General features: G+C 34.8%; 2 protein-coding genes and 1 non-coding gene across 5 annotated transcripts in view; 2 read left to right on the top strand and 1 right to left on the bottom strand.

The window, feature by feature from the left end:
• The window catches only part of mamdc2a (MAM domain containing 2a), a 61,835-nt gene extending 43,484 nt beyond the window's left edge, over positions 1-18,351 (top strand). Inside the window, exons 9-14 of one of the 2 annotated variants that reach the window (XR_012405931.1) lie at positions 2,960-3,225; positions 4,590-4,686; positions 12,960-13,111; positions 13,206-13,459; positions 13,634-13,718; positions 17,018-18,351. Coding sequence is in view for 1 of the 2 variants with exons in the window: in NM_001130397.1 (NP_001123869.1) it covers positions 2,960-3,225; positions 4,590-4,686; positions 12,960-13,115; positions 13,206-13,459; positions 13,634-13,718; positions 17,018-17,079 (920 nt within the window). In the remaining variant the exon portion in view is untranslated. Of the gene's footprint in view, positions 1-2,959; positions 3,226-4,589; positions 4,687-12,959; positions 13,116-13,205; positions 13,460-13,633; positions 13,719-17,017 lie in introns of both variants that reach the window. The other variant, NM_001130397.1, reaches the window with a different exon arrangement.
• A 1,808-nt stretch (positions 18,352-20,159) lies between these two features.
• Positions 20,160-24,120, top strand: si:ch211-117c19.1. Of its 2 annotated transcripts, none has more exons than XM_073951431.1 (4): positions 20,160-20,310; positions 20,429-20,453; positions 20,940-21,364; positions 21,448-24,120. In XM_073951431.1, the coding sequence occupies exons 3-4, from the start codon at positions 20,997-20,999 to the stop codon at positions 23,219-23,221; spliced, it is 2,142 nt and encodes a 713-aa protein (XP_073807532.1). In that variant the 5' UTR covers positions 20,160-20,310; positions 20,429-20,453; positions 20,940-20,996; the 3' UTR covers positions 23,222-24,120. The 2 variants fall into 2 exon arrangements, with proteins under 2 accessions (XP_073807532.1, XP_073807533.1); XM_073951432.1 differs by having other exon boundaries at positions 20,160-20,453; positions 21,448-21,725; positions 21,834-24,120.
• A 1,756-nt stretch (positions 24,121-25,876) lies between these two features.
• On the bottom strand, positions 25,877-25,948 carry trnap-ugg (transfer RNA proline (anticodon UGG)). Its single transcript has one exon. It is a non-coding gene; the product is annotated as a tRNA-Pro (tRNA).
• Between the last annotated feature and the right edge of the window lie 1,768 nt (positions 25,949-27,716).

The following is a 27,716-nucleotide window of genomic DNA, read 5'->3' as shown; positions in this document are numbered from 1 at the left end:
GCTAAACTGTGTAGGAAACTGGCCCTCCAGGAACAAGTTTGCCCACCCCTGTACTAAATTTATGTTGTTTTGCTTTGTGACAATAATCAAAGTAATGATTTTTTGTTTACTATATAGTTTGTTGCTAAATAGAAACATTATCATTAGGTTCCATAAAGGATGCTTTTTAAAATTTTAGGGCTACATATACAGTCGAACCCAATATTATTCATACCCCTAGCAAATTCGGACTCAGGTCCCTATCATACACACACTGCAATATGCTATTATCAGACCAGCGCAATCCTAATTTTCACATTATGCGCCACGTTGTTTAAACAGCAAATACATTTGCCCCACTTCGTGGACTCATGGGTATGTTGGTCTAAAAAGAAGGTGTGTTAAGGCCCATTATTGGCGTTTTGTTATTTTGAGGGAAACTGAAATAGACTGTGCCACTGACCAACTACAAGGTGGTCTAAAGCCCAGTGCGAATCATGTTAGTTGTGCACTTACAGTATACTATACTGTATGCTAGTCCAAACACTTACACATTGCTTAATATATACAGGATGTACAGCAATACACAAATATTTTTGCATATAAAAACAATTAAAGGATTAAAATGTTACAAAAAGTATCCTTTTTTAAATAAATATAAACCAATTTTGCATTTGTATAATGTTATTATTCGTAGCAGTATTTATTATGGGCATATTTATAATTGTTTTAACAAAAACAGGTTAGATTTGTCCACCTGTCGGGTTTTTGGAGACATAGGTGTCTCTAGGGCATAAGAACAGGACGTGTGTTTGGATATAACACACGTTATTGATTATTCATTTATTTGTTTGCTGGAAATTAGAACTGAATTAAGAAATAGTTTTGAAACAAATTTTTGCACTTAACAAGCAAAATGAAATATGTAGGCTAATGGATGTCTTCACTGGAGTGAGTTTCCACCGTTTCCTTATCCACAAAAGTAAAGAGTAAAAGTAAAGTAAAGAGAAATCAAAGAGGCAGAATGGAGGAGGCTTGTTCTTTTTCCTCGCGCTGCAGATGGTCTGTTTAACTGTTTTCTGGCTAGTGAAGCTTTAGTTTTGCTTCTTACAAAGTCAGCCATGTAATTAGCAAATGTGCCATGGTGTGATGCAACTGACTCTTAAAGGGAATGGGAGATGAGATTCATTAAGAGAATAAGCACAGCCCTGTTAGACCATGTGCCAGGGTGCAAATTATATTTTTCCGTCCCTAAATTAGCAAAAGTGGGCTCAGACACGTCCTTAATGCTTTTGCGCCCTTCGCTTTAGACTTTGCGCCTTCTGTTCAAATCTAAATAAAAGCTGGTAAATATTTTTTTCATACAATGATTGCTCTTGTAGGGGCAGCATAGTGATTCAGCATGAGCCATGAAGTTTGCATGTTCTCCCCGTGTTGACATGGGTTTCTTCCGAGTGCTCCAGTTTCCCCTACAGTCCAACGATATGCAGTATAGGTGAATTGAATGAGCTAAACTGGCTGTAGTGTGTGTGAATGTGATTGTGTATAGATGTTTCCCAGTACTTGGTTGCAGCTGGAAATGCATCTGCTGTGTAAAACATTTAAAGAGTTCGGATGCAAAAACCTCTATGTGCCGTCTGAAATTTCCATCGAAAATGAGCATTTTTCTCAGACTCCTATGTTTATGTTAAGTTATTTCATTTTAAAGACTTTTAAAACAATTTCAAATGGCTTTTAGAGTTTTTTGCATCTGATCTCTTCATATGCTGGAATAGTTGGTGGTTTAATCTGTCTGATAAATAAAGGGACTAAGCCGAAGGAAAATGAATAAATGATTGATCCCTCTTGTACATCATCTCATTATGTTTTATGAGAAGCAGTGTCATTTTCAAAACTTGGTGGTTGAATAAAAGTAATCTTAAGTCAGAATTTGCCAGTTTTAGGAATTATTTAGTTCTTTTCATTTCTCTATATGTTTGTGAGTGTGCTAGTAATGAAGTTGCAGTTATTTCTATATATTTCTATATAGTCAAGGTAATGTTTATTGACAAACTAAGAAAGAAATCATTTACCTGTTAAGAGAATTCTTTGATAGTTATGGAATTGCAAAAAAGGTGAGATCAATTTTGCTTTATAAAAATGCCATTTTACTTGATAATTTTTCAATATTAATAATTATCAGTGTTATAAACAAACAAAGCTTCAACCCAGAAATAACATTCTATCAAAATGTCCTACCCTAAACTTGTTCCAAGACTATGAGAAACGTCTTCGTTTTCAGAACACGAGTGAAACTATTTGAATTAAATCTGAGAGGCTTCTATCTCTTCACTGAAGGTCTAGTTACCTAGACGTGTTGCAATAAACTGCATTATGAAGCTTCAAAATGTTCATTAAAAGATCCAAAAATATTCATATAAATAAGTTTCATGCAAGTCTTCTGAACAGACACCATTGCTTTATATTATGCATAGATTTCATGTATGCTTTATGCTAACTTATTTAAATTTTATGTTTACAACTTTTTACAAATTCGGGCACAGAAGCTCGAGTATGCTTGCTTGATGCTCATGAACCAATGATGTTTGTCACATGGCACTGAGCTCCCGCAAGAACCAATGAGTGAAGTTTGTTATTGTGTGATATGAAGGTATCATTGAACTTCAGTTTATGTATGCTGATTCCTTTTCATATGTGGATAAAATACTAAATTAACCAGAAGACTTGGTTTAGAGTAGACCACAGAATTCATATGAATTTCTTTCTTTTTTTTTTTTTTAATCTTTGAATACTTGGGTAAACAAAAGTATGATAATTTGTGTTCTGAAGATGAATACATTTCATCTATGTTTGGAAAAACATGGGGTTAAGTAAACTTTGGGGTGAATATCCCTTTAAGAGATTCTTTACACTTTGTAAATTTAAGATTTATTTCACTTATTGTTTCTATGTTCTTTATATCTATCTACTATATCCACAGGTTCTTTTCTTCTGACCAACACTCGCCATGCCTCTCGTCCAGGGTATGTGGGTCGTCTTTTTGGACCTTTCCTACCAGGGAACCATAAATACTGCCTCAGGTTCTACTATGCCCTTCATGGCTTCATGAAAATAGATAATGCTCTGGCTCTTTATGTTTATGATGAAAACAACATAGCTCAGGAGAAACTATGGACTGTTTCTGAGAGGTCTAGAGATGTTTGGACTGAGGTGGAAGTGACCTACCTGAAGCCCATGTCTACTAAGGTAAAATCCGTGCATTGTTTCTTAAAGCAATAGTTAACCTAAAAAGGAAAATGTTAATTTAGTCACCCTCAGGTCAACCAAGATGTGGATTTTTTTCTTCAGTAAAACATAACTTATTCTTCAAAGCAAAGTCAAAACAACATATATGGGCAAAACAAAAGTAATATCCATGGCTTGTGACAATACAGTGATCTCTTATTAAATGGAACAATTTGTAGAAAACAAATGAACTAAATTTACACTTTTGAAAGTAAATTGAGATGATGAACAACATTAAGGTCTTAAGTGTTCTTCAGATTAGAGGTGATATAAGGACATTGAATGTCCTGAATGATAAGTACAAATTCAGTTTTAATGCTTTTTTATTTTAGAAAAGTATTTTCTTGTCACAGATAAGCCGTAACAAATCTTTGACTGTACTTTGGTTCACCCTGTGTGTAAATTCCTGTCATAATCTCCGGGATTCTGATAGCTGAAGCACAAGACTATTTTGAATGAAGTGTCTGTCTGCAGGAAAATCACTTCCAAACCCCATCTGGGGGATATTCATTGTGCTTCTTCAAAATGTCAAAGCCATTTTAAAGGAAAAACCACAGAAAAAATTAAGAGTTTTAAACTGATGTTGCCAAATGTTAAAGACAAATAATGTGGATTTTAATTAAACTGTCTTTTATTAAAACAAAATTTAATAAAAATATATTTGAAATATAAATAAAATATTTATTATAATAAATAATAGTATATTAAGGTATTTTAGGTATTGTTCACCCAAAATATAAAATGTCTGTCATAGTTTTTCTCACTGTCAAGTTGTTCCAAATTTGGCATTTATTTATTTTTTGTTGTGTGCTGTCTGAGTATTTAGTGGCTAAACAGTTCACTTACTGACTTTATAAATTGACTTTATATATTGTGGTTAAAAAAAAAGAAAGAAACAAAACAAGTAGAGGGTGAGTATAAATGAAAACAAAACTTTCATTTTTGGTTGAACTATCCCTAATTTGGTTGATATTTCAATATACCTTTTAGCATTTGATAAAATAACATTCTGTATTATTCTAGGAGTATATGATCGGTCACACTTTATTTTGATGGTCCCTTTGTTGAATTTATGTTACATTGGATCTACATGCCAACTAATTCTCATTAGACTGTTAGGTTAGGGTTAACATTGGGGTTAGGGTTAGTGTAAGTTGACATGTACTTGCAAAGTTTCTTGTAGTCAGTTAAATGTCTGTTGAGCAGTTTTAACACATATTAAGCAGTCTACTAATACTCAAACGGACCATTAAAATAAAGTTTTACCATATGATCTACCTGTTTAATTGTATTATCCATGGATCTTTTCTTAACTTCCCTTCAAGGTAGCATTTGTCAGCATCTGTAGAAACTTCTGGGACTGTGGCCTTGTGTCTCTTGATGACATCTCTGTGACTCTTGGAGACTGTCGTGTTAATGCAGGTACTTTAACTCTTTTGCCAGTGTCAGGGATCCTATGTTGATGTTAATTATGTTACATGGGGATGTTTGTCAGATTTAAAAATAAAAATAAATATTCTCAGCAACAAGATTCCAAATTCCCCAATGACTCACTCACTGTTTTTTTTTAAACAACCATTATAGTCATGTGGCACTAAGAGGAATAAATCCAAAAGGCATTTGAGAAATTCTTCTTGACCCCTGCCAAGCACCGGTTGCATTGTGTGGCAAATTATGTATTTTAAGAACAATGAAGCTTATATCACAGAAATATTTTAAATTATTCATATTGTTGTGCGGCTGCTTTTACACAAAGGCAAATTTAAATTAGGCTCTCTGAAAATATGTGCCTCAACCTACATTTTGCATGTTCTACATTTTGTGAATGCTGAGATATGCTACTGAAATAGGTTTTGTAATATGTATCAGATACACATCTTTCTGTACACAAGATGAGAATGTGGCTTGTCATGCAGATCATCAGTGAATCAATGATGTAAATAGTATTTTTAAAATCAAATGTAGAATAAAGTGCATTGTAACCATGCCATTTTACCTTGATTTTAGATGGACTCAAACCCGAGTGCTCTGCATCACAATTGACCCTTCGCTAAGCCCCGCCCTCCTTAGTTACTGTTGCTACACTTGTCAAGCTTTCGTGTCTGGCAAGGCTTTTACAATGTGCGAGTGCTGGTGTCAGACATTGCAAGGGATTTAATGTCATTTTTGGCGAACAGGTGAGATATCCGATAAAGTCAGACAAAAAAGGACTGCAGTATGCATTACAGGGGTATATTCACCACATAATAGGCAACCGATTAGAAATTAATTAAATCAAAATTGAAGCTAGCTTATAGCTCATACGCTGATGATTCAGCTGCTTAGTTCATGCTCAGCAGAAGAGGTGACATTTAAAAATAATCTATTTATGAATAATTAAACCGTGATGTCTCTATTTTTAGCCAAAAAGCCTGATAGATGAATTGTTGTGCAATGAAATATAGCATCACTAACTGACGAGGAAACACGCATGGACATCCTTCTACATCATTCATTCAGAGAAAGAACAGCCAGAAAGGGGAAACAGATGGATTTGTGCCGAGTATTAGCATCACTGACCCATAACAATGTACAGTAAGTTACCTATAACTGTCAGTATTTTTGAGTGCTTTTTATAATTTACTGAAAAGCAGCTGCGGGTATAGTATATTGATCGCAAGTGCTCAGTTTGTGATCATATCAAGGTTTTGTTCTGTTGATTTGTAATTTCAAATATTCGTAGCTTGAAGCAGATGGAGATATGAAGTTCAGTAAAGTTAGAAACATATTTGCAGATTTGTTTTTGCCTAATCAGTAACTCATGATGACCTATTTGCTATTAGTATGATAACGTTACTATGGTTAAACAGAGCATTGCTCATAATATCGAGCGGGAAAAAAAGAAAAAGACAGCTGTGAAACATCACCTGCTTTGTGTTTTTGTAGGAAGCACAGTTTAGATCTGTTTAGGGTAAGAGGTTTGAGTTATTGCCGTCGATCTATCACTGAATGTGTCAGGAATATCAAAACAAAACCAACTTAGCTCCGCTCCTTTAGCGCCCCTCACACAGCTTGATCCAGACTGACATTTCTCCTCTTGGGTGTTAGGTTTTGAAAAGGAAAAAATTCCACCACCCTGTCCAAACTTTAAGGATACCAGGTATCAGATTTGCACAATCCATATGCACAATGCTTTGTTCTGTTTCCGTCGCTTGAAAGCTTGACATAGCCCCTGCGTGTAGCTACGGTTGCTAAGCCACGATTGGTGGATGGTGGTTTTTGGGTGTGGCTTAGCGAAGGGTCAATTACAACAGCAAAAAAAGTGAACAACTGAGCAAACTTTTCACACCATAAAACTTGTCCACATAGAGATAGATAGCTAAGCCAAATATATTAGATTGCAAATCATAGTCACTGTTATGGTGTTTTCTGGTATTGACATGGTGTTGTGTAAACGGCACAAAAACAATAAATTGTTCATGATTATTATTTCCCTGTAAATATGCTTAATGTAAAAAGAAACTAAAATTGCTGGTGTCATACTACCCCTTGGTGTAAATTTTACCTAGAAACGACAGTCAAATGTATGTTTAAATACTTTTTTTTTCAGTTTCTCGAAAATGCAAACTGAAGCATTCTCAATGAGCCTGTTTTATTTAAATTGCACGAACAATTGATATAGGTCATATAGTATAACAGTTCTGTCTGGTTTTTCTTTTTGATTGGCTGATAGCTCTGCAATATCAGTATATAGTCTATTCACTTTTACTCTGCCCAGATAGAGTGTCGGCAGATCAATTAAATCACTACAGTTTGACAAAAATTGCAGCTGTTGGACAACACAATGTACTGTTGAGGCTTTTTTAAAGTGAGAATGTAGTTGTTTAGATTGAATCTATGCAGTTTATTTATAAGGATAGTGCCCATCGTAAACAATTATAATTTTTTAGATAAAGCGCATCAGCAGCCCTCAGCCTGTCGTTGAGCAGAGCAAAGACGGTTGACGTTGTGCCACAAAGTGGCAGGCGAGACTACATAATAAGCCCTTAGAGGAGAAAAACTTGTATTTTCTAACCACTGCTGATCAAGTCATTATTAAACTAGTGAGTGACATTCTAAGTCGATCTCTCTCTTTTGTATGTTGTAGTGCTGTATTTGTATCATATAATTGCAGACTAGATTAGTATAAAGAAAGAAAGAAGAAATGCCCACATGTGTATAGCGTGTTTTTCTTAAATGTCTCTAGAGTGAGCAAAATCACCTGTCTTGTCATAAATTTAGACATTACGCAAGAAAATAATTTAAATACTAGCTATAAAGTGACTTTGGTGAATTAGTAATGGTTTCTGCTGTTTTTGACATCAGCTGCAGATGTGAATGAAATGGGGGAAGGAAGTTATTCCTCAAACAAAAGTTTTTTTTAGACTCTACCAGTTAGATTTTTTTTTAATACATGATTATGCTATCCAACTGTTGTATGAAACCCATATCACACTCATATACAGTGTGATATGGCTGTATATCTTAACAGTGCTGATATACAGCCATATTGCAGTGCTTTGAGTGTATAGTTTTATGCAAAAGTTTGGCCATCTCTGGGGCTGCATAATACTGTGCTCTTTCTTTATAAGAGAAGATCACAGAGATATTGTCACCTTGGAATTATAAGGTTTATTCTGCATTCTAAATGATTTTGAGATATTGAGTTTTTTTTTTAAATACGAAGTCTTAAAATGTAAACAACTTATAAAAAAGCTTCCCATAATGTAAATAATTGTCGTTTTATAAGAATATGTTCATTCATTCATTTATTCATTTTCTTGTCGGCTTAGTCCCTTTATTAATCCGGGGTCGCCACAGCGGAATGAATTGCCGACTTATCCAGCACATTTTTATGCAGCGGATGCCCTTCCAGCCGCAACCCATCTCTGGGAAACATCCACACACACTTATTCACACACACACTCATACACTACCGACGATTTAGCCTACTCAATTCACCTGAACCGCATGTCTTTGGACTGTGGGGGAAACCGGAGCACCCGGAGGAAACCCACGCTGACGCAGGGAGAACATGCAAACTCCACACAGAAACGCCAACTGAGCCGAGGCTCGAACCAGCAATATTCTTGCTGTGAGGCGACAGCAATACCTACTGCGCCACTACGTCGCCTAATAAGAATATGTCAATAACTTTATTTTGAAAAAAGTGTCAGATGAAACCTTCTAATTCTATGTCATTCAATTTCTAGTGAAAGCTAGATGATGTCATGTTTGTCACACAGAAATCCATAGTGTAGCAGTATTGAGATGTGTAAAATTAAATTTTGGGCACTCTCTTGTTTGTGTGGATTACAAAACCTGTAGTCACTTAATGCTGATTGATTACAACACAAAATTGATTTCAGTGTGTGGAGTCAGTGAACCTTAACAATCCCAGCACAGGTGCAATCAATCATAAAAATGGATATTTAAAATAGCTGATTGCTAATTATGCTTCTACTTATTGTAAACCACAAAGTAGTTTGTTGCTCTAACAAGGTTTATATATACAAACCATGGCCTCTAGCGTCTGTTACTAGAGCACCTTTAGAGTTCAGAGGAGGGAGATTTATCTACACAGCACTTCACTGGCTGGCCTCCATTACACTCATCCTCATAACCCACATTTCCATCCATGACGAGCCCCCAAGTATAACCCACTATTCCTACTACACCCAACCTGCTCTGAGCTGGGATCAAACCAGCAATTTTTTTGCATGGGAGTCGGTTGCTCTAAAAAGGAAGCTTAAAAACTATGGCCTCTAGCTTTAATGTTGCTAAAGAGGTCAGAGGAGTGAGCTTTCCCTGCACAGCACTTCACTAGCTGGTCTCCATTACACTTAATTTTACACAAATTTAGATTTCACTTAAATTGAACTGAAATGCAAATATAGATAAATATCAATTAAAAAGGAAACTAATAAAAATGACAAAACTACATAGGAAATTTAAATGAAATTAACAGCTAATTTAAAATGTTAAGTACAAAACAATACAGAGATTTGTAACAGAGAAACTTTGCAATTTGTTTTACAAACACTACCTTACTTTGTCTAAAAAGTGCATATGTTGATTTGGTGAAGTTTACTCTAATTAAAAAATAATTACAATAGAATGGCAAAAGTGCATATATTTAGTTTACACAATCTCGATATAATGAAGAACAACCAAAATACATGACAAGGCCAAATAAAATCACGCCACTTGTTGAAATTTACTTTTCTTTTTGAAATTTAGTCTATGACAGGATATTTATTATAGTGATGATTTGTTTTTCTGGCCTGTTATATATCTGCCAACAGTTATTTTAACCCTAACTGATGCAGTGTGTAGCCATTTATTTTTAAACAATGTTGAAAGATGCTGTAATGTTGTAAAACAGATCTCATTGTCATATTCCAGGATGATAATGCCAGCATTATAAAAGAAGGCTTTGTTTTCACATTGGCATCCAGTTGACCTGAAGCCCACTGTATGTCCTTTTGGATGTGTTGAAAGCAGACCAGATAGTAAGCGTCTTAGGTTGATCTAATGTATAGCTTTAAATACTGTGTACATTTATCATCAATGACCTTTTGCATTGTTTCAACATTTATTTCCATCAAGAGTTGGTGGTCAATTCGTAAGATAAAAATAGGCTTTCTTTTTCTATTTGAGCCTGAGGAATCTGGTAATGTCATCCTGGAATAAGATCATTCGGACATGGTTGTGTCAAAGCTAAACTCTTCAGCAATCAGTTAGGGTTAATCATTTCAGAAACATATATAACTGAAATAAAGGTCAAGTTTTGGACAGAGCAATGTATTGTATTTTTATATTTAAATAAAAAAAAAATTCCAAATTGGTATTTGTTCTTTCTTTTATTAATAAACATGACTGACACAGGCTGTCCTCACAATTCCAGAGTGTTCTGTTTGACCTAGTTTTGTTGCTTTTATGGAAGTGAAACCAATGACTTGTAAAAGATGCAAGCAGCTGATTATTCTGTTAAAAGCAAATGTATATTGCTTACAGGTTGCTTGGAAGTCGTTGCTTGTTGATAGTGAGCACATTTTAAACAATGTGGTTCAGGAAATAGGTTCTTCAATATTCTGTTTATAGACTTATATCCCATAGCTACAGAGAACATCTGCCCTCACAAACATAGACATTAAATGGGCAGTGCCTCCTGTGGCCAACAGAAATAGACAAGCTTGTAACCATTACCCTCACAAAGTTTAGAGTACTCCAGATTTGTTAGTTTTTTATTGTTTCTATTAACAACATCTAACAATTTTTTTTTAGAATCAAACAGCATTTTCTAGACAAGAAAAATACTTTTTTTTGTTTAAAAAATAATATGCTAAAATTACATAATTTTTTCCCTATGTCAAGCAAAAAAATCTGTGAAGTATGCAAAATAATATTGTTTTCCATTGGCAGATTATTTTGCCTATTTTAAGGAAGAAAAGCTATCTTGGTTTTTGCATAAACAATACAATATTTTTGCTTGTCTAGAAAATGCTTCTTGATTTATGATTTTTTAAAAATATTTGGACTAGAAATTAGACAAAAACATCTAAATTTTTTTTTGCAGTTTTTGCTTTCTATTTGTATTTTTTATACAAAACAAACAAACAAACAAAACATTTTATTTATCTAAAGAGTACTTTTTCACTGATGCCGACATATCTTAGCTTTTAAGAGCTATCTCTAATTCTTGTTGCAGTTTCATGTGTTTTCCCCATAAAATGCATGTAATATGAATGTGAGAACATGTTTTGTGTTACTTAGGGGTCACTAAACATTTGCAAAGTGCTGAAGTATGAACTTATATGGCAGCGGTTATCAAACTTGTCAGGGTCAGTGTCCTGCAGAGTTTAGCTCCAACACCTGAACAACCCAGACACCCGACTCCACAACACCTGAAAAAACTAAGGTATTTAGGTATACTTGAATCATCCAGGTAGGTGTGTTGGGGCAAGTTTGAGCTAACTCTGGGGGGACACCGTCCCTCCAGGACCAAGATTGGTGACCCCCGTTGTATGGAGTTATACTGTACTGAACGTTTAACTCAATAATCGTCATTTCATGTGCATTATTAAAGAATTCAAGTCTACATAAAGCACCTACAAACTGAGGCACTGGCCAATTTGTTAAAAAAAAATGTACCCAAGAATTTCCCAATATAGAATATGGATGGCTTATTATGTGGATGTCAGTAGTTTCTTCCAAACTTTCCCAGTGTTTAAAGCATCTTTTATTTAGCCATTTATTTTTTTTTATTTGCTTGTTTTCTGCCTTTTTCAGCTATTAACAATACAGTGCACAATTAAGTGGAAAGAAAAACTTTATTTATAACCACACTGCACTTTCTGTAAAATGTAAATATTATTTGGATGTTAAAAGTTCTTTTTGGATGGCAATGTTTTATAACTTACTTTAACTCTCTTAAGGTCTGGCCTTCCATTTAATAGATGCACTATCCTTCCTTTTTATTTATTTTTGTAGTAATTATTTATTATTATTTTTTAACTATTTCTATTGTATACTGTTTAATTGTAAATATTTACTTTATAAACATTAGATAGATAGTTGGTTGTAATTTTCTGTACATTTTTATTACTCTTGTTTCCATTTTTTCTTTTCCCCTTTTGTTATTTATTATCATTATTATTATTATTATTATTTTTTATTATTATTTTTTCGTCTGTTTTGTAAAAAAAAAAAAAAGAACAACAAAGATAATGATATGTAACTATTTGTACTGATATAGTGTTTGTTTTTTTACCATAAACATTTTACATAAAAGCTCATTTTGGAGACATTTATAAACATGTTTAAGCTTTAAAATAACAGTGTTACATAAGTTAAGATTGTTCTTTTTTCCCATATTGTGACATACATCCAATTACAACAGTCCTAAAATTAGAAAAAAGACGTAGGATGGCACGATTGTAATACCACTGATCCTACACCACCCAATCCACTCAGTGGCTGGAACCGGTGACTTTCTGCATGGTAGTCGATTGCTTTAACAAGGAGCCTAAAGACCATGGCCTCTAGCATCTGTCACTGGAGTACATTTTAGAGGTTTACCTGCACAGCACTTCACTAGCTGGCCTCCTCTGATAAGCAATGTTACCCCTCTGGTCCTACATTACCTAACCCACTTCGAGCTGGGATCGAACAGGTGATCGTCCACATCGGAGTCAGTTGCTCTAATAAGGAAGCTAAAGACCATGGCCTCTAGCGTCTGTCACTAGAGCACAATTTAGAGGTCAGAGGAGTGAGATGTGGCGACTGCTACACATGATCCCATCCTTTGGTTACCTATCGGATCATTGGAAGATGGGTGTTGCTAACAAAAGAAGGTAGATTGATGAATGGACAAAAGCAGGGTAAAACAACACACACCCCTCCCGAAAGGCATTCCATATGACCAGAAGTAAAGAAAAGTCATTTCGTGGGGGAAGGGAAAGCTAGGATATTTGATAAAATATTATGAGGCTAAATAATATTTAACAAAAATATGAAGTGTACATAAACATCATTTATAACAATTTCTAAAAACTCATATTAAAATAGAAGATTAGCACATTTGAATTTCAGAGTGACTTTAAACTTTCAGACTTTTCCTAATTGGTGAACACTACTATTTCAAAACAGGTCACTTTTTTCTGTTCTCTTTTTAGGACCCTTGAATCCACCTCCTGGACACTGTAACTTTGAAACTGGTGACTGTGGCTACACCCAGAAAAAGAAAGCTAAAAAAGGACATTGGCTAAGGATTCGAGGACAGACGCCCACATCTTACACCGGACCCAAGGGGGACCACACCTTAGGGGTAGGTGAGTCAGATTTATACTTCAGCTTAGAATGCTTTTATCTCTGATTTCTTGAGACAGAGCACACTAAGTTTCTCCTACTCTGACTTCAAGGTTACTTCATGTACATTGAGGCCTCCCACATGTTACCTAAGCAGTCAGCCCAGCTGATGTCCACTGAGCTGAGGGGCTCATCCATCCCGCAGTGTCTGATCTTCTTTTACCACATGTATGGCTCGGGCACAGGGACCCTGAGCATCCTGCTGCGTAAGGGGGACAAGGAAAGACTGCTTTGGTCTAGGCAAGGAGAACAGAGCGTGTCCTGGATGAAGGCCATGGTGGATTATGAGTGTTACACAAGGCACTGGGTTAGTGACATGTTCTTGCTGCTCTTTGAAAAGTATCTTTTGCAACACTTATATTACAGCAACCATTTGATCACTGAAACCATTGCATTTCTGATGTCCCAGGAAAATGACTTTATTATGTTTTTTGTTTGTAAAATGTACTTTAAGGTTTAATGTCTGGTTTATTGTTTGCAGGTTATATTTGAAGCCACCAGAGGATCGTCAATAAGGAGTGACATTGCGATTGATGATGTTGTGTTTAAAAAGGGACCTTGCAAAGGCAAGTGAAAATTATTCATTTCCAAATGGCTTTAAAATAATTTAACATTTCCAAAGTAAAAATGGTAACACTTTAGCTTAGGTCATAAACCATGAACAAACACAACTACCTAATAAACTACTAATGAGCTGTTTATTAAATAGTTAGTAAGGTAGATGCTGAGTTTGGCTTTAGGTAGGATTACAGTAGCAGAATACCAGAAAGTAGAGGAATTGCCAACCTACGTCACACATGGCGCCACATGGGTTCAACCACGCAAACCGGTTGCAAAAAAAGACCGGTTGCAATACCAAACAAGTCATGTTGTGTGGTTGAATTCTAAAATCGAAAGTCCAAAAGTAGAAAACTTAACTTTTACCGTACACCACACTGCTTTTAATGCCAACTGCAGATGTATTTGGCTAACAGCAATCGTAAGAGCTGAATAGAGTGAGGACCTATTTAAAAAAGCATCTGCTAAATGACTAAATCTAAATGCCCGACTCTGTAGTTCTCATTTTATATCAGGTAAGTTCATGCTATGCTAACTCATACACATTACTCATTTTTGATTGCAGCTATGATTTCAGCAAAAATAGTTAAATGTGGTGAATGAAACTGCGGATACTGAATGCTTAGAATGAAATGTAAAAATGTACGTTCACATACACTGCCATACAGCTGCAGTTCGCTGTCAGAATGCAGTTGTTTTGCTTGTTGATGATTAGCCAGGCCTTGTACAGTTCAGTCTTCTTTCCTTTTTTTTTGGCTAGCCAGAATCTTGGTTTTTAGCAATATGAAGTTTTGAATGTGGTAATCATGGAACATTATTTCTTGCACATGACCACACAGAACAAAATTGTTGGCATCCAAAGACTTGTAACTTAGGCCTTTAACTTCTCTCTTGTAAAATTACTTAGAGTTTGAATGAGACAGTTGTATATTTTTGGCTGGATGCTTGGCCATTTCATCTTTTTTAATATGCATTGGGAGGGTACTTTCGCAAATGGATCTGTCAGACGAACGCCGCTCACTTTAACGTTAATTTTGTAGAATAACTATGCTTCTTACTGGGTGACAAGCTGTTATAATAAGCTGAAAGCAATTATTTACATTATATATATATATACTACGTAATCAATATATCTTATCTGTAATACAACCACTAACTCTGTACTGGATTGGATGTCATTCCCTCACTATAAATGCTAGAGCTCCATTTTTTTTTTTTTGCTTTTTTTGCAACCGTGCAGTGCAAGCATTCTGAATGTTTAAACCTTTAATTTGTCCTAAAAAAATCATACATTATAACTACTTATGAAGAGTTAATGTCTTAGTTAGGTACAAAGCCAGTAGTGATTAGTATGATTTGTCACCTAACCTAAGGTGTTAATTTAATAATGTTTGAACTTTGGGTTTAGACATTTCTTATTCAATGTCAAAAATATCGTTACACATAAGAAACATATAAATTATGCTTTCTTCATCACTAAAGTGCATTTTTGACCAGTCCACATGTTCCAACACAGAGGTTACTCTTCCCCTTTTCTGGTGATGGTGCTCTTAATATTCACCACATTATCCCATCAACCCCTGCATTTGTCTTTCGTGCTGGGGCAATGTAATGCAATACTCTACATATCATATTTTTGGAATGACTAGCCACTCTTGCTAAAGCTTAAAAAGTCCTTTTTATAAATATTTTAAAACTAAGATTAATATTTGCATAAATAGCTAGAGGTGTGACAACAAACAGTACCACATGGGGTATTAAAGTGTACCGCTAATAGGGGTGGTTTAGATAGTATATTTAAGACTTGGTTGTGTTTACAAGATGTAAAGCAATGTGTGCTCATGCTTCACTTGTAGAAAATCATGTTATTTTTTCATATATTTTACTTTGATTATACACTGCTACTCAGCTAACATGAAATCGACTGTGATATTTTCTATGAAAGACCAGCCCTCAAGAGACTCTGATTGGTCAGCTAACATCATATGCTGTGATTAGGGAGTGGCTCCATGTCACCACTTCATGCCCCTACAAGCACACGTTTTTGCACTGTGTAAATAGTCCAGTCAGAGCAGCTGTTAGCAGCTTTAGCTGCTTAAATCAGACAGAAAAATGAAGAGCACACAGTTGAACCTTACACCTGCTCACTAAAATAAAATCTGACAAGTGTCTTTCATATATATTCGGAATAAGCATGTGTAAGTAATATAAAACGTTGAAATATCTTTTGCAAGTTTGTTATTTGAGATGTAAAACATGCATAGACAGACGCTGCAGTGCTGCTAAAGACTGTGGGTGTTTACAGCTGTTGGACTAACAAATATGAATTTTTAGCTAAATTGTTAGCGGTGCCAAACAGCATTTCCCATTGTTTACATCCTTGTTTACGTCCTTGCTACAACATACCATTATGCTAGAAACTGTGCATGTAATAGAGCAATTTTAACAAATAAAATCACTTACAGGTTGTGGCTCACAATGCACAGCTTCTTCTATTATGGTTGGAGGACTTTTACCTGAATCTAGCACTGAACTGAGAGAGAATTTGCAAGCTATCCTTTGTCAACTGCTAGAGCTATATATTTTTTTTATAATTCTCTGGAACATAATTAAAATAAAACTGTAAGCACTTCTCTCTTAGTGTCGTGTCCTTTGGAAATCCAAATAAAGAAGAAGGTCTGTAGAAAAGCAGCATTTGGATGGCATTTTAGCTTTCTCTGCTGTAACATTATAGAGCAGATGTATTTTTTTGTAGTCCCCAAACTTGGTTATAGGCTTTGTTAAGCAAACTCTGTTAAAGTCAATGTCTCCCTTTGCATTGAACTTTGACCGTCATACATTTAGATATGTTGTTTATGTTCCAACAGCTACTTTACACATCAACTAAAGTTCAAAACATTATATCGTAGTGGACCACCCCTTTAAGAATTTTTCCAGAAAAACAGCTTATCTTCACTTTTATAAATGCTTTCAATTTCTGACATATAGCTTGGTCAAAATTCATCACATTGTTGCATGCATTACTGATGTGAATTCAAATGCATAGCCTTGAAGTAAAGAAGAAGTTGTTTTCATCTTGTCAATCTTGTCTTATATTTGATGTACTGCAGTATGCTTTGTGAGTACAGATGGCTGCACTGCAGTAACAGCAGGTTGGGGGAGCAGGTGATTTCTTTACCGCAGTTTGTCTCTTACTGTAGCCGCCAGATTCTGTTTATTGAGACAGCGCTGGGATGTAAAAGACAGAATGAATTTTGTTCATGTGTTCATACTTTAAAGCTTTCTGTTTCTTTTTCTCTATTTCTAGATCCTGGAGACAGCGTTTCCTACTCAGGCTTCTCTGAAAATTTCAATGAGATTGAGTACTGAGAGCAGCCCAAGAATGCTGAAATGTGTTTGTTTTTGTTTGTGTTTCACTGGGGACGAGGAGAGAAAAGAACATTTGTTATCTAGGCTCAACGGTGTTCTGCTGATTCTAGTCACGGAGAGACACATGCATCATTGTTCCTTCACATTTAGGTGGTATGATGTGTCTAGTTCTTGATATAATCTGATATTTTTGGATCATACAGGACAGCTTGGGACTGTCTTGTTTTTGTGTATTTTGATTAGATTATTGTTTTTGTTTTGTTTTTATAGTCTTGACATTGCTTAGCGGCATGCTGCTAGGTAGCACCAGTTTTCAGTTTGTTTTTGCAGAGGTGAACAAATCCTTTTCAGTGTTTTTCTTTTTCTTTATCAGTGTCCAGAGTAAAACATGTTTGCAATAATGACAAAATTCAGGTCGTGAGTTGTGTACATTCTCACTCAAAGTGTTACATTTATTAAATAACTTTTTAAAATTAAAACTTCTTGTCAGGTCTTGACTGAAAATACTGTAAACTAAATATCTCTGGATATTCTTGTTTATGTTCTTTCCATCAATGCCATCTAGTGGAAGGTGTGTGTTATGGGTCATTTGGGCTTGTTGAAGATTTTATTTATGATTTAGGATATTTTGAAAACAATACAGTACTACTAAACATTCATTCATTCATTTTCTTGTCAGTTTAGTCCCTTTATTAATCTGGGGTCGCCACAGCGGAATGAACCGCCAACTTATCCAGCAAGTTTCTACGCAGTAGATGCCCTTCCAGCCGCAACCCATCTCAGGGAAACATCAATATACACATTCACACACACTCATACACTACGGACAATTTAGCCTACCCAATTCACCTGTACTGCATGTCTTTGGACTGTGGGGGAAACTGGAGCACCCGGAGGAAACCCACACGAAGGCAGGGAGAACATGCAAACTCCACACAGAAACACCAACTGAGCCGAGGTTCAATACAGCGACCCAGCAACCTTCTTACTGTGAGGCAACAGCATACCTACTGCGCCACTGCCTCGCCCCTACTACTAAACAATTATTTTTAAATATATTAATCTATGTTTTGGGTGTCCATTTTTTGCTGTCTTACATTGCTATGTTCTTATCAAATAAAAAGAAACCCCATTTCCCATGATGCACACAAACAGGTCGAACCTGCTTTTCCTGAGCGTTTAAGCACGAGCATTTTGACTGCCGTTGGAGTGGGAATACATTTATGAAAACTTACTTGTACTTAAAAAAAAAAAAAAAAAAAAAAAAAACAATAGTTATGTAGTTTGTATTCACGTGTTTAAGATCCTCGTGAATCTAACAATAAGAACCTCACACAAAAAGGAAACAGAGTTGAAGGTAATCAGACGTTTATAGTTTTGTATTTTAGCATTTCCCTCTGAATTTTAAATGTAAGTAACAGATGAAAATACTTTTCACTGTAGGCTATAAATAATAAAATTTTTGCGCTTTCCAAAGTGAATATCTCTGAATGAATAATACTAGCTAAACATTATATACTTAATTGTTAGTTATCAAGCAGCTGTGTAACATACATCTGTCAGGTGATGTTTTAGAGAGCACTTGTTAACCCTTGTACACTGTTCAAATTGACTACCCTTTTGTTATATTTTGAATAAAATCATCCACTAAATAAAACTGCTGTAAAAATGCATCAGTTTTTTGTGCATAAATTTGATAATCAACCTCTGTCCTGATCAAAACTACTAAATGTTTTTAAAAATTACGTGATTTTAACTCTTCAATTGCCAAGATCATAAATTATGTCACTGATTTCGTGAAAAAATAGCATATTTGTAATATAAAAGGTGGTTGTGGGCTGGATTTATTTATTCATATATTTTTGCTTTTATCACAGTCTTGGACATGTGAACGATTAGTAACAATGTTGGCTTTGATGCATTGTTAGATTTTCGTTTTTTCTCCCTTTACTGTTGGTGGCTTTTTTTGCCCCATTGACTTCTATTGATGAAACATACATTGGGCATACATTTGATAGTGCATATACACACAGTATTTGTTTTTATTTACTGCATGTAGGTCTGAGAACTGAGATGCCTATTTTGATGTTAAGGGAAGTGCGTAAAAGTCACACACTTAGACACAAAAACACACACACTTTAATTTGCTGTTATACTTTATATAAAATCCAGAAGCTAAGCTTTTCTTTGTGCACAGGCTTATTTTACAGGGTTATTGGTGCCAACTGATGATCAACAGTAAAAATTACAAATTTCACCTATTCCCAACAGGGAAACCACCAACAGTCAAAAATGCATGATTATGTGGCATCATGGCTTTTCAATCAAAAGATGTGGTTTAAAAGGAAGACACCAACAGAAAATTAGGAAGAAAAAAAAGAAGAAAAAAATCAATGCATCAAAAGCAATGCTGTTTCACATGTCCAAGACTTTGACAACAGGTACATTATTTTATTTTACTTGTTTCTTTTATTCTTGTTTATGTAAAGCACTTTGAATTGCCATTGTGTATGAAATGTGCTATATAAATAAACTTGCCTTGCCTTGCCTTGCCTTACAAAATTCCAGTTTACACCTAACTTTTATTTTGAAAATACATAATTTTTTAATATATAATATTAATATATATAATAGTTTAATTGAGTGGATGTTTTCAACCCAAACATAATGCAAGGGTAGTAACAGAGTGTATCTTTCTTACACTCTGTAATTTCTTAAAATATGTTTCTAAATAAGATTTTTCACCAAAAATCATTATGCGAGCTGAAACACAGAATAAGTTATGGCTAAATTTAATTGCAGAATCACCCCAGAGTGGATGAAAACATCCACAACAGTATGTGTTAAGAACTCTTTTCCTTTTTTTTCTTTTTTTCACTGAGAGTAATGCTGAACTAACTTATAAAGGTAATAATTCCAGTCCCACAACATTGAAATTACAATCCCCCTTTTTTTTTTTCAATAATAGTAGATGCTTTTATTTGATGGTAAAAAAGGGGGGGGGAAATCAAAAGGCTCAATCAATAGTGTGCCTGTTACATCACAGGAATGTATAAACAGTATGGTCAATACATGCCCACATTGCCCAGAGCACTTCAGAGGCTGTAGTGCAGGAACAAAAGATAGGTTCTCTCATATGCACAGAAATGTTTTATTTACTGTAAGGGTTAGTTTAGCCTACCCAAAAAGGGGAATTCTGTCATAATTTAATCAGAATCATCCTTCAAACATGTATGACTTTTACTTCTGTAGAATATACTTATTTAAAAAAAAATAGTAAGGGTGTTGTTACCGCTGACTTAAATTGTATGGACAGAGATTTCTTGAAATATTTTTTATTTTTCCACAGAACAAAGAGTTGGAATCACAAAAAGGTGAGTAAAGGACAAGAGAATCTTTATTTACAGTTAAATTGACTTGAATTGTATGAACAAAAATACAAAAAGCTTCTCTTTTATGTTTTATTTTATCTTACGTTAATCTAAACCTTTACGTCTAGTGAACTTTATTAACATGAAATATGTATATTAATTGCCATTCTCATTCATTCATTCATTGTCTTGTCGGCTTAGTCCCTTTTTTATTAATCCGGGGTCGCAACAGCGGAATGAACCGCCAACTTATCTAGCAAGTTTTTACGCAGCGGATGCCCTTCCAGCCACAACCCATCTCTGGGAAATAATTGCCGTTCTCATTTAATACAATAATGACTTTGCATTTTCTTGGGTTTGTAACTTCTCCAGCAGTTTGATTTGATTACGAATTTAAATCACAGCCCTGACAACATTATTTTTAAACATTTTATTGTCTTTTAAAAATATTTGCATGATTTTATATATATTTTTCTTTATTTTGTCTAGGCATGACGAAATATTCAAGCTGTCCTGGCCAGCTGCTTATTCAACTATGTGCAGCCCATGTGCAGTCTGCCTAAAACAGTCTGCTTTCTGCTCACAAAATACAAATATTTTACAGAGAACTTTGTGCATAAGAATGCTGTGAAGATGTACCAAATTGTATCAGCAACTGTTGGAGATATTGGCATTGGTGCCATAAGCCGTTGCCCACCACCTAAGAAGAAGAGAGTTGGCAGACCAAGCCGCCCAGTCATAAAAGCAAGTGCACTAGGAGCCATACTTGTTTTTGCTGCTATAGTGGCATGGTGTGACTACTCTGCCTCTTTTCACAAGGCCAGTTGTCTGACGACTGAACGATTAGACCTTAACAAGGATGGGTTTGCTATCAGAAATCAAGCTGGGGTTGTCATATTTAAAATGGCATTCAGGTACGCTTTTTAAAACAGTCTTGTTTATTTGTATTCACATGGTTGTGATTAGAGTTCACACTGTTTCTTATTGTGCATTTTAGGTCTGGAACCCTAGATCTGGACTCCTGTTTGAAAGAGGGACAGATTCTCAGTTGTGACAAGTCCAATTCAGGGAATGTACATTTCTTCATTGAAATGGTGAAGCCTAAAGACACAGTTGAGTGCTATCGTGTCCGCTGGGATGAGTTGAATGAGCATGGGTCTGTAGAGCATGTCATGTCCTGCGGTGCATCACATTGGTATGGTGGTGCGGAGATGTGGTCACAGCATTGGCCAATGGTTTTGAAAGGACAACATGCACCCAAACCTTTCATAACAGGTGATATCAAAACAAATCATCAGGCATTTGGTGGCATCTTAGAACGCTACTGGCTTTCTTCAAATGCTACAGCAATAAAAATTAGCGATTCTGTTCCTTTTCATCTAGGCTGGGATGAAACAAACAGAACTCTGTGGTTTCAGGCTCGATACAATGACAGTCCTTACAGACCTGACCCTGGTAATCCCCATCGTGTAACACTAAGCTACCGTGTATGTGTTGGGCCTGATGTCACTTCTTTACACAAGTACATGGTCCGTCGATATTTCAACAAGCCCAATAAGGTTCCATCAGAAGCTGTTTTCAAACAACCAATCTGGTCTACAGGAGCTCTAGAAGAAGTCAACCAAGAAAGTGTTTTAAAATATGCTGCTGATATCCAAAAACATGGCTTTAATTGCAGTCAATTGGAGCTGTATGATAGATATCCCAGTGGCTATGGGGAGTTTGAGTTGGATCCTATTAAGTTTCCCAATGCTTCACTCATGTTTCAAAAATTAAGGGAAGCTGGCTTCAAGGTAACCCTGTGGACGCATCCATTTGTCAACTATAATTCTGTCAATTTTGGTGTCGGAGTAGAACGAGGACTGTTTGTACGTGTACCTGGTAGCCAACTTCCCGCTTTGGTGAGTTGGTGGAATGGTATCGCTGGCATTTTGGATTTCACTAATCCTGAAGCTCGGGACTGGTATACTTTGAATCTCTGCAACCTTAAGAATAAATACGGAGTGGAATCTTTCAAGTTTGATGCAGGAGAAACAAGCTACTTACCTCAGCAGTTCAGTACTTTTGTTCCTTTGCATGATCCAAGTACTTTTACCCGACGCTACACTGAGATGGCAATACCATTCAATGATCGTGGAGAGCTGAGGTCAGGCTATCAATCTCAAAACATCTCCTGCTTTTTCACAGTTGTTGACCGAGACTCTGTATGGGGATATACCCTAGGCCTCAAATCTATAATCCCAACTGTCCTTAGTGTCAGTATTCTAGGCTATCAGTTTATCCTGCCAGATGTAATAGGTGGAAATGCATATTCAAACCTCACTGTTCCTCCAGATCGGGAGCTGTACATCCGTTGGCTAGAGCTCTCAGCATTCATGCCAGCCATGCAGTTCTCGCTTCCACCATGGCACTTTGATGATGAGGTAGTGAATATTGCAAAGAAGTTCACCACTCTACACCAGTCTCTTGTAGCTCCTCGAGTTCTAGAGCTTGCTGGGGAAGTTCTGTACACTGGTGATCCCATCATTCGCCCTCTTTGGTGGATTGCTACAGATGATGAGGCTGCCTACAAAATTGACTCTCAGTTCCTCATAGGAGATGACCTTCTTGTGGCACCTGTACTTGAACCAGGAAAGCAGGAAAGAGATATATACCTTCCTGCGGGTAGATGGAGAAGTTATAAGGGAGAGTATTTTGATAAAGGCCCAATGCACCTTACTGATTACCCAGTAGACTTGGATGAACTTGCTTACTTTGTGTGGGCAGGATAATTAGAAGTGGATAGGGCATTGGTATTAACAAAGCTCATAGACATGACTCTACTCACACTCATTTACGCACTAGCTATGTTTTCATCTAAAGATGCAAATTAAATTTATGAGTATCTCATATAAGACATCAAATAAAGCAGCGTTTCCATCCAAGTAGTCAAAGAGAGCAAAATCTTCACTTCCTGATAAACTGAAAACAAATATCAAAAGTAAAAACGGAAATTGCTGCGGTGGGAGAAGCTGAATCATTTCTTTATTTAATAAATTGTCTACACAAAAGGAGACAGAATGCCAAAACGCAATGAATGTGTGGTTATGTTTAAAGGCATGAGACATGGAGCACAGACGCTCTTGACAGTTCTGGAGGTAATTAATAAAATAATGACACTAATATTGTAATGGTTAAGGCATTTTAGAATGACCAAAACAACATTTCAGTTGTTTTACAATGCAGTCAACCCGCTTGTTTATCCATTCTTACACATTTTTATCATCACATGACCTTTAATAACAAAATCACATGATTTTTAATGTACTTTTTTTGAAATACATAAGTTTGTACAAATTTGAATCAAAAGTCATGCACATGATTTTTTACGTGCATTTTTAAAATGTATGCACATCTTGGCATTTCCATTAACCATTTTTTTATTGTGCATAACCAAAATGCGCATAAAAATAGGTGGTGGATGAAAACATAGGTACTGACTTTTAAATTGAATGTTTATTTATATGGATAGCCTCATCAGAGGCATGCCTTAGGCATAGCCTTGTATAAATTGTCTTTGTTGTGGTTGTGTAATGCTGAAGACTCTTCAGTAAATAGATTGTAAGATTTGAAAAAGACCTGTTGAGTGAATAATAAATTATAAATATAAATATGCAATCATTCCCTGGTATGGTGTTATGTGTGTGGCTTCGTTTTTTGTAATGTGTGAATTTATCTTTAGAATATAGTGTAAAACCAGTGCATTATTGTTTTAAAGCAAAGCTGTGTGCAAGGAACTTGTTAAACTTATTTTGACTTATTTTGTAAATTGTCTGTAGTGCACCATTTGACATGCAGATGTAGTGGTAAAAAACTTTTTAGTAAGGTTGTAATGCTATATATATATATATATATATATATATATATATATATATATATATATATATATATATATATATATATATATATATATATATATATATATATATATATATATATTTTTTTTTTTTTTTTTTTTTTCATTTGTTCCCCACAGTGTTGATATGCATATATGACAAATGATTACATTCTACATTTTTTTATATTTGATTATTCATTTAACTATAAAATTTTTGTAAGGATTTATTGTTCCAAATGCAGTTATAATTTATTTTATTTTAATTTTTTTTACTGATCAACTCGAATAATTGAATAAAAAGCAGATCTTTCTGCTTCTGTGTCTTAGAGAATGTATTACAAGTAGGTGTTTGGGTATTGATCTATAAATGATTATATATCTATATTTGAACGTGTTAGCTTATGAACATACAGTAAAGGTTATAAAATGCATTTTATACACTTACAATTCACAGCATATATAAGTACACTCCTTACAGATCTCTCTTTCAAATTATTATTTTATGTACGATGTTTTTAAATAATATATTTGTTCATACACATTAGATTAATAAGTTCTGAAGCCAAATCTAAAGCTGTTCTAACAAAATAACTTATTTTAACAGTCTCACTGTTTTTACTTGATATTTTCAAGACACTTCTATACAGCTTAAAGTGACATTTAAAGGCTTAATAGGCTAATAAAGGTGAACTAGGCAGGTTAGGGTAATTAGGTAAGTTATTGAATAACGTTGATTTGTTCTGTAGACTATCGGAAAAAAAATAGCTTTAAGGGGCTTATAATTTTGTCCCAAAAATGTTTTTTTTTTTTTTTTTAATTAAAGACTGCTTTTATTTCTAGCCGAAACAAAAGAAACAAGATTTTCTCCAGAAGAAAAAAATATTATCAGACACACTGTGAAAATTTCCTTGCTCATTTAAACATCATTTAGGAAATATTCAAAAAAGAAAAAATAAATAAATAAAGGGGGCTAATAATTCTGACTTCAACTGTATGTATATATATATATATATATATATATATATATATATATATATATATATATATATATATATATATATATATATATATATATATATATATATATATATATATATATGTATATATACATACATACATGCATACATACATACATATATATATATATATATATATATATATATATATATATATATATACAACTAACTTATTTTCTGCCTGTTCCATGGTGTAATGGAAAGCCCTCTCTGTAGTTCAATCCTCAGTGGGACATTCATAAAGTTTTGAGTTTTTAACAGGACCCATTCTTAAAACACTACATTGAGCATATGTACATTGAGTCTTGTTCATGGAATGTAGTTGTACTGATATGGACTACAATAATAATTACAAATCCTATAGTTGTCTTCACAGATGGAAGAATGACATTATTTGCGTGGTGAATAGATAGGGTTGACATTAGGCTTTCAAGATGCAAATTCAGCATAATTTGGCAGGGTGCATTTCTCGGAACATCATTGGTAATTAAAGTTTAAACAAAGAGCACAATTGAATAAGAGAAACAAAGAACGGGCTCGTCCGGGATTTGAACCCGGGACCTCTCGCACCCAAAGCGAGAATCATACCCCTAGACCAACGAGCCGATACGAAAATTGTGTTACACTTCTTATTAATACATAATCTTATGCCTTATCGGATGAAAGGCAGTCTTAACGATCGAGCTGGGAAATTGATCCTGTCGAGTCGCATTTTATTTATGTAGCTGATCTGAACAGGGTACTTATTTTGACAGACTAAACAAGGCTGTCTGAACAGACATAGCTAAACATGTGTTCCTATGTTTGTATTTTACATGTAAAAGGCTCCGGCACGTTTAACAAGTTATCTTTAAAACGACTTTGTTTATTTAATCAACCTTAGGTTATATCATCTTTATAAAGCAATCCTTTAAACGGTGTTGTTAAACGAATCAACCAGCAGATGGCACTTCTGCCACGTCAACATCAAAACTACCCAGGCTGCGTGCATTCTAATTTGTTCATTTTAATTCAGCTAACAATACGTTTGTGCGTGTGTCTGTGTTTTGTTTCAAGAGATGTTAATCAGTGGTTTTGTGAGGAAAAGATATAATGATGGCTGAGGTTATGCAATAAACCTTTAAGTTTAAAAATGGCTATCTAATGTTTTTCACATTTGATTTCAATGTATCACTGCACGACTGATTTGATCTTTTTATTAAGATTCTTACCACTGTAAAAAAAGAACAAAAAACTCCAAGCTGAATCTTTTATAACTTACAGAAAGGTTGATTAACTTATTTATCTTAAACATTATTTCCCAGAGATTGGTTGCGGCTGGAAGGGCCTTTTGTAATTTTGCTGCGTATACAATTACATTAGTTTGCTAGCACATGCAAAAGTATGTTATTTTAAATGAACTAAAGATATGTTTTTGTGACTTTTATTGATAATTTTTTTCCAGTCCATGCATTTTATTTTTATTAAGTAGGTTGCTTCAACATGCAAAAACAAAACTTGACAAACATGATAGCTGAAACATTGTGTATAGTTTTTTGCTCCTGAAAAAAAAAAAATTTTTTTTTCAATGTTTTCTGTTTTCACAATTCCTTTTACAAAGTCATGCATACTACAGTGTGTATGGTTTTAAAAGTAAGTAAGATTCCAAAAAAGGTGTTTTAAATCATAGCAACATGAAAGATGGCATCCACAAATTCTGACAAGAGCTATTTCTTTCATTTGAGGAAACCGATTGCAACAAACCATTTAGGTAAAAAAAAAAAAAAACTAATCCTAATGAGTACCGTGAATTTAATCCATTTGAGTAAATTTGAGCAATTTGAGCACAGTAAAACCCAATAAATGAAGAGAACTCAAACCAACTGAGTACTGTAAAACCCAATAAGTTAAGGCAACTCATATGGTTTGAGGAAACTGATTGCAAAAACCATTTGAGTTTAAAAAACTGACCTATATGAGTAGAGTACTGTGAACTTACTCCATTTGAGTTGAAGTAATGAGGCATTTAACTAACTTATTATCTTCAACACTAAGTTCAAAACTCTTTTTAAATGAGTAGAATTAACATTCAGTGAATTTTGAGTTAACTACACTCATTTAATTTGATAAAGTTGACTGTTGGGTTTTATAGTGTTCTAGTAAACATCTTTTTAATGTAAACAATTGTTTTATTCCAGCATACAAAAAGCCTTTAATGCATTCAAAACATTTAGTTTTAAGAGTGCAGATAGCTTCTCTTAGCCCATGCAGATAAAGAAGACTGTACTGTCTGCTCTGCTTTTCAAAAGCTCTCCTTTTGCCGGAGAACAAAGAGAAAGCTGACCAATCTCATCTAGCTTCACAAAGCGGAAACAAAAGGACACAAAACAAGAG

This window comes from Danio rerio, chromosome 5, assembly GCF_049306965.1.
Source record: "Danio rerio strain Tuebingen ecotype United States chromosome 5, GRCz12tu, whole genome shotgun sequence".
Lineage (NCBI taxonomy): Eukaryota > Metazoa > Chordata > Actinopteri > Cypriniformes > Danionidae > Danio > Danio rerio.
Note: the sequence above shows the minus strand (reverse complement) of the source record. Positions and strands in the feature narration are given on the sequence as shown.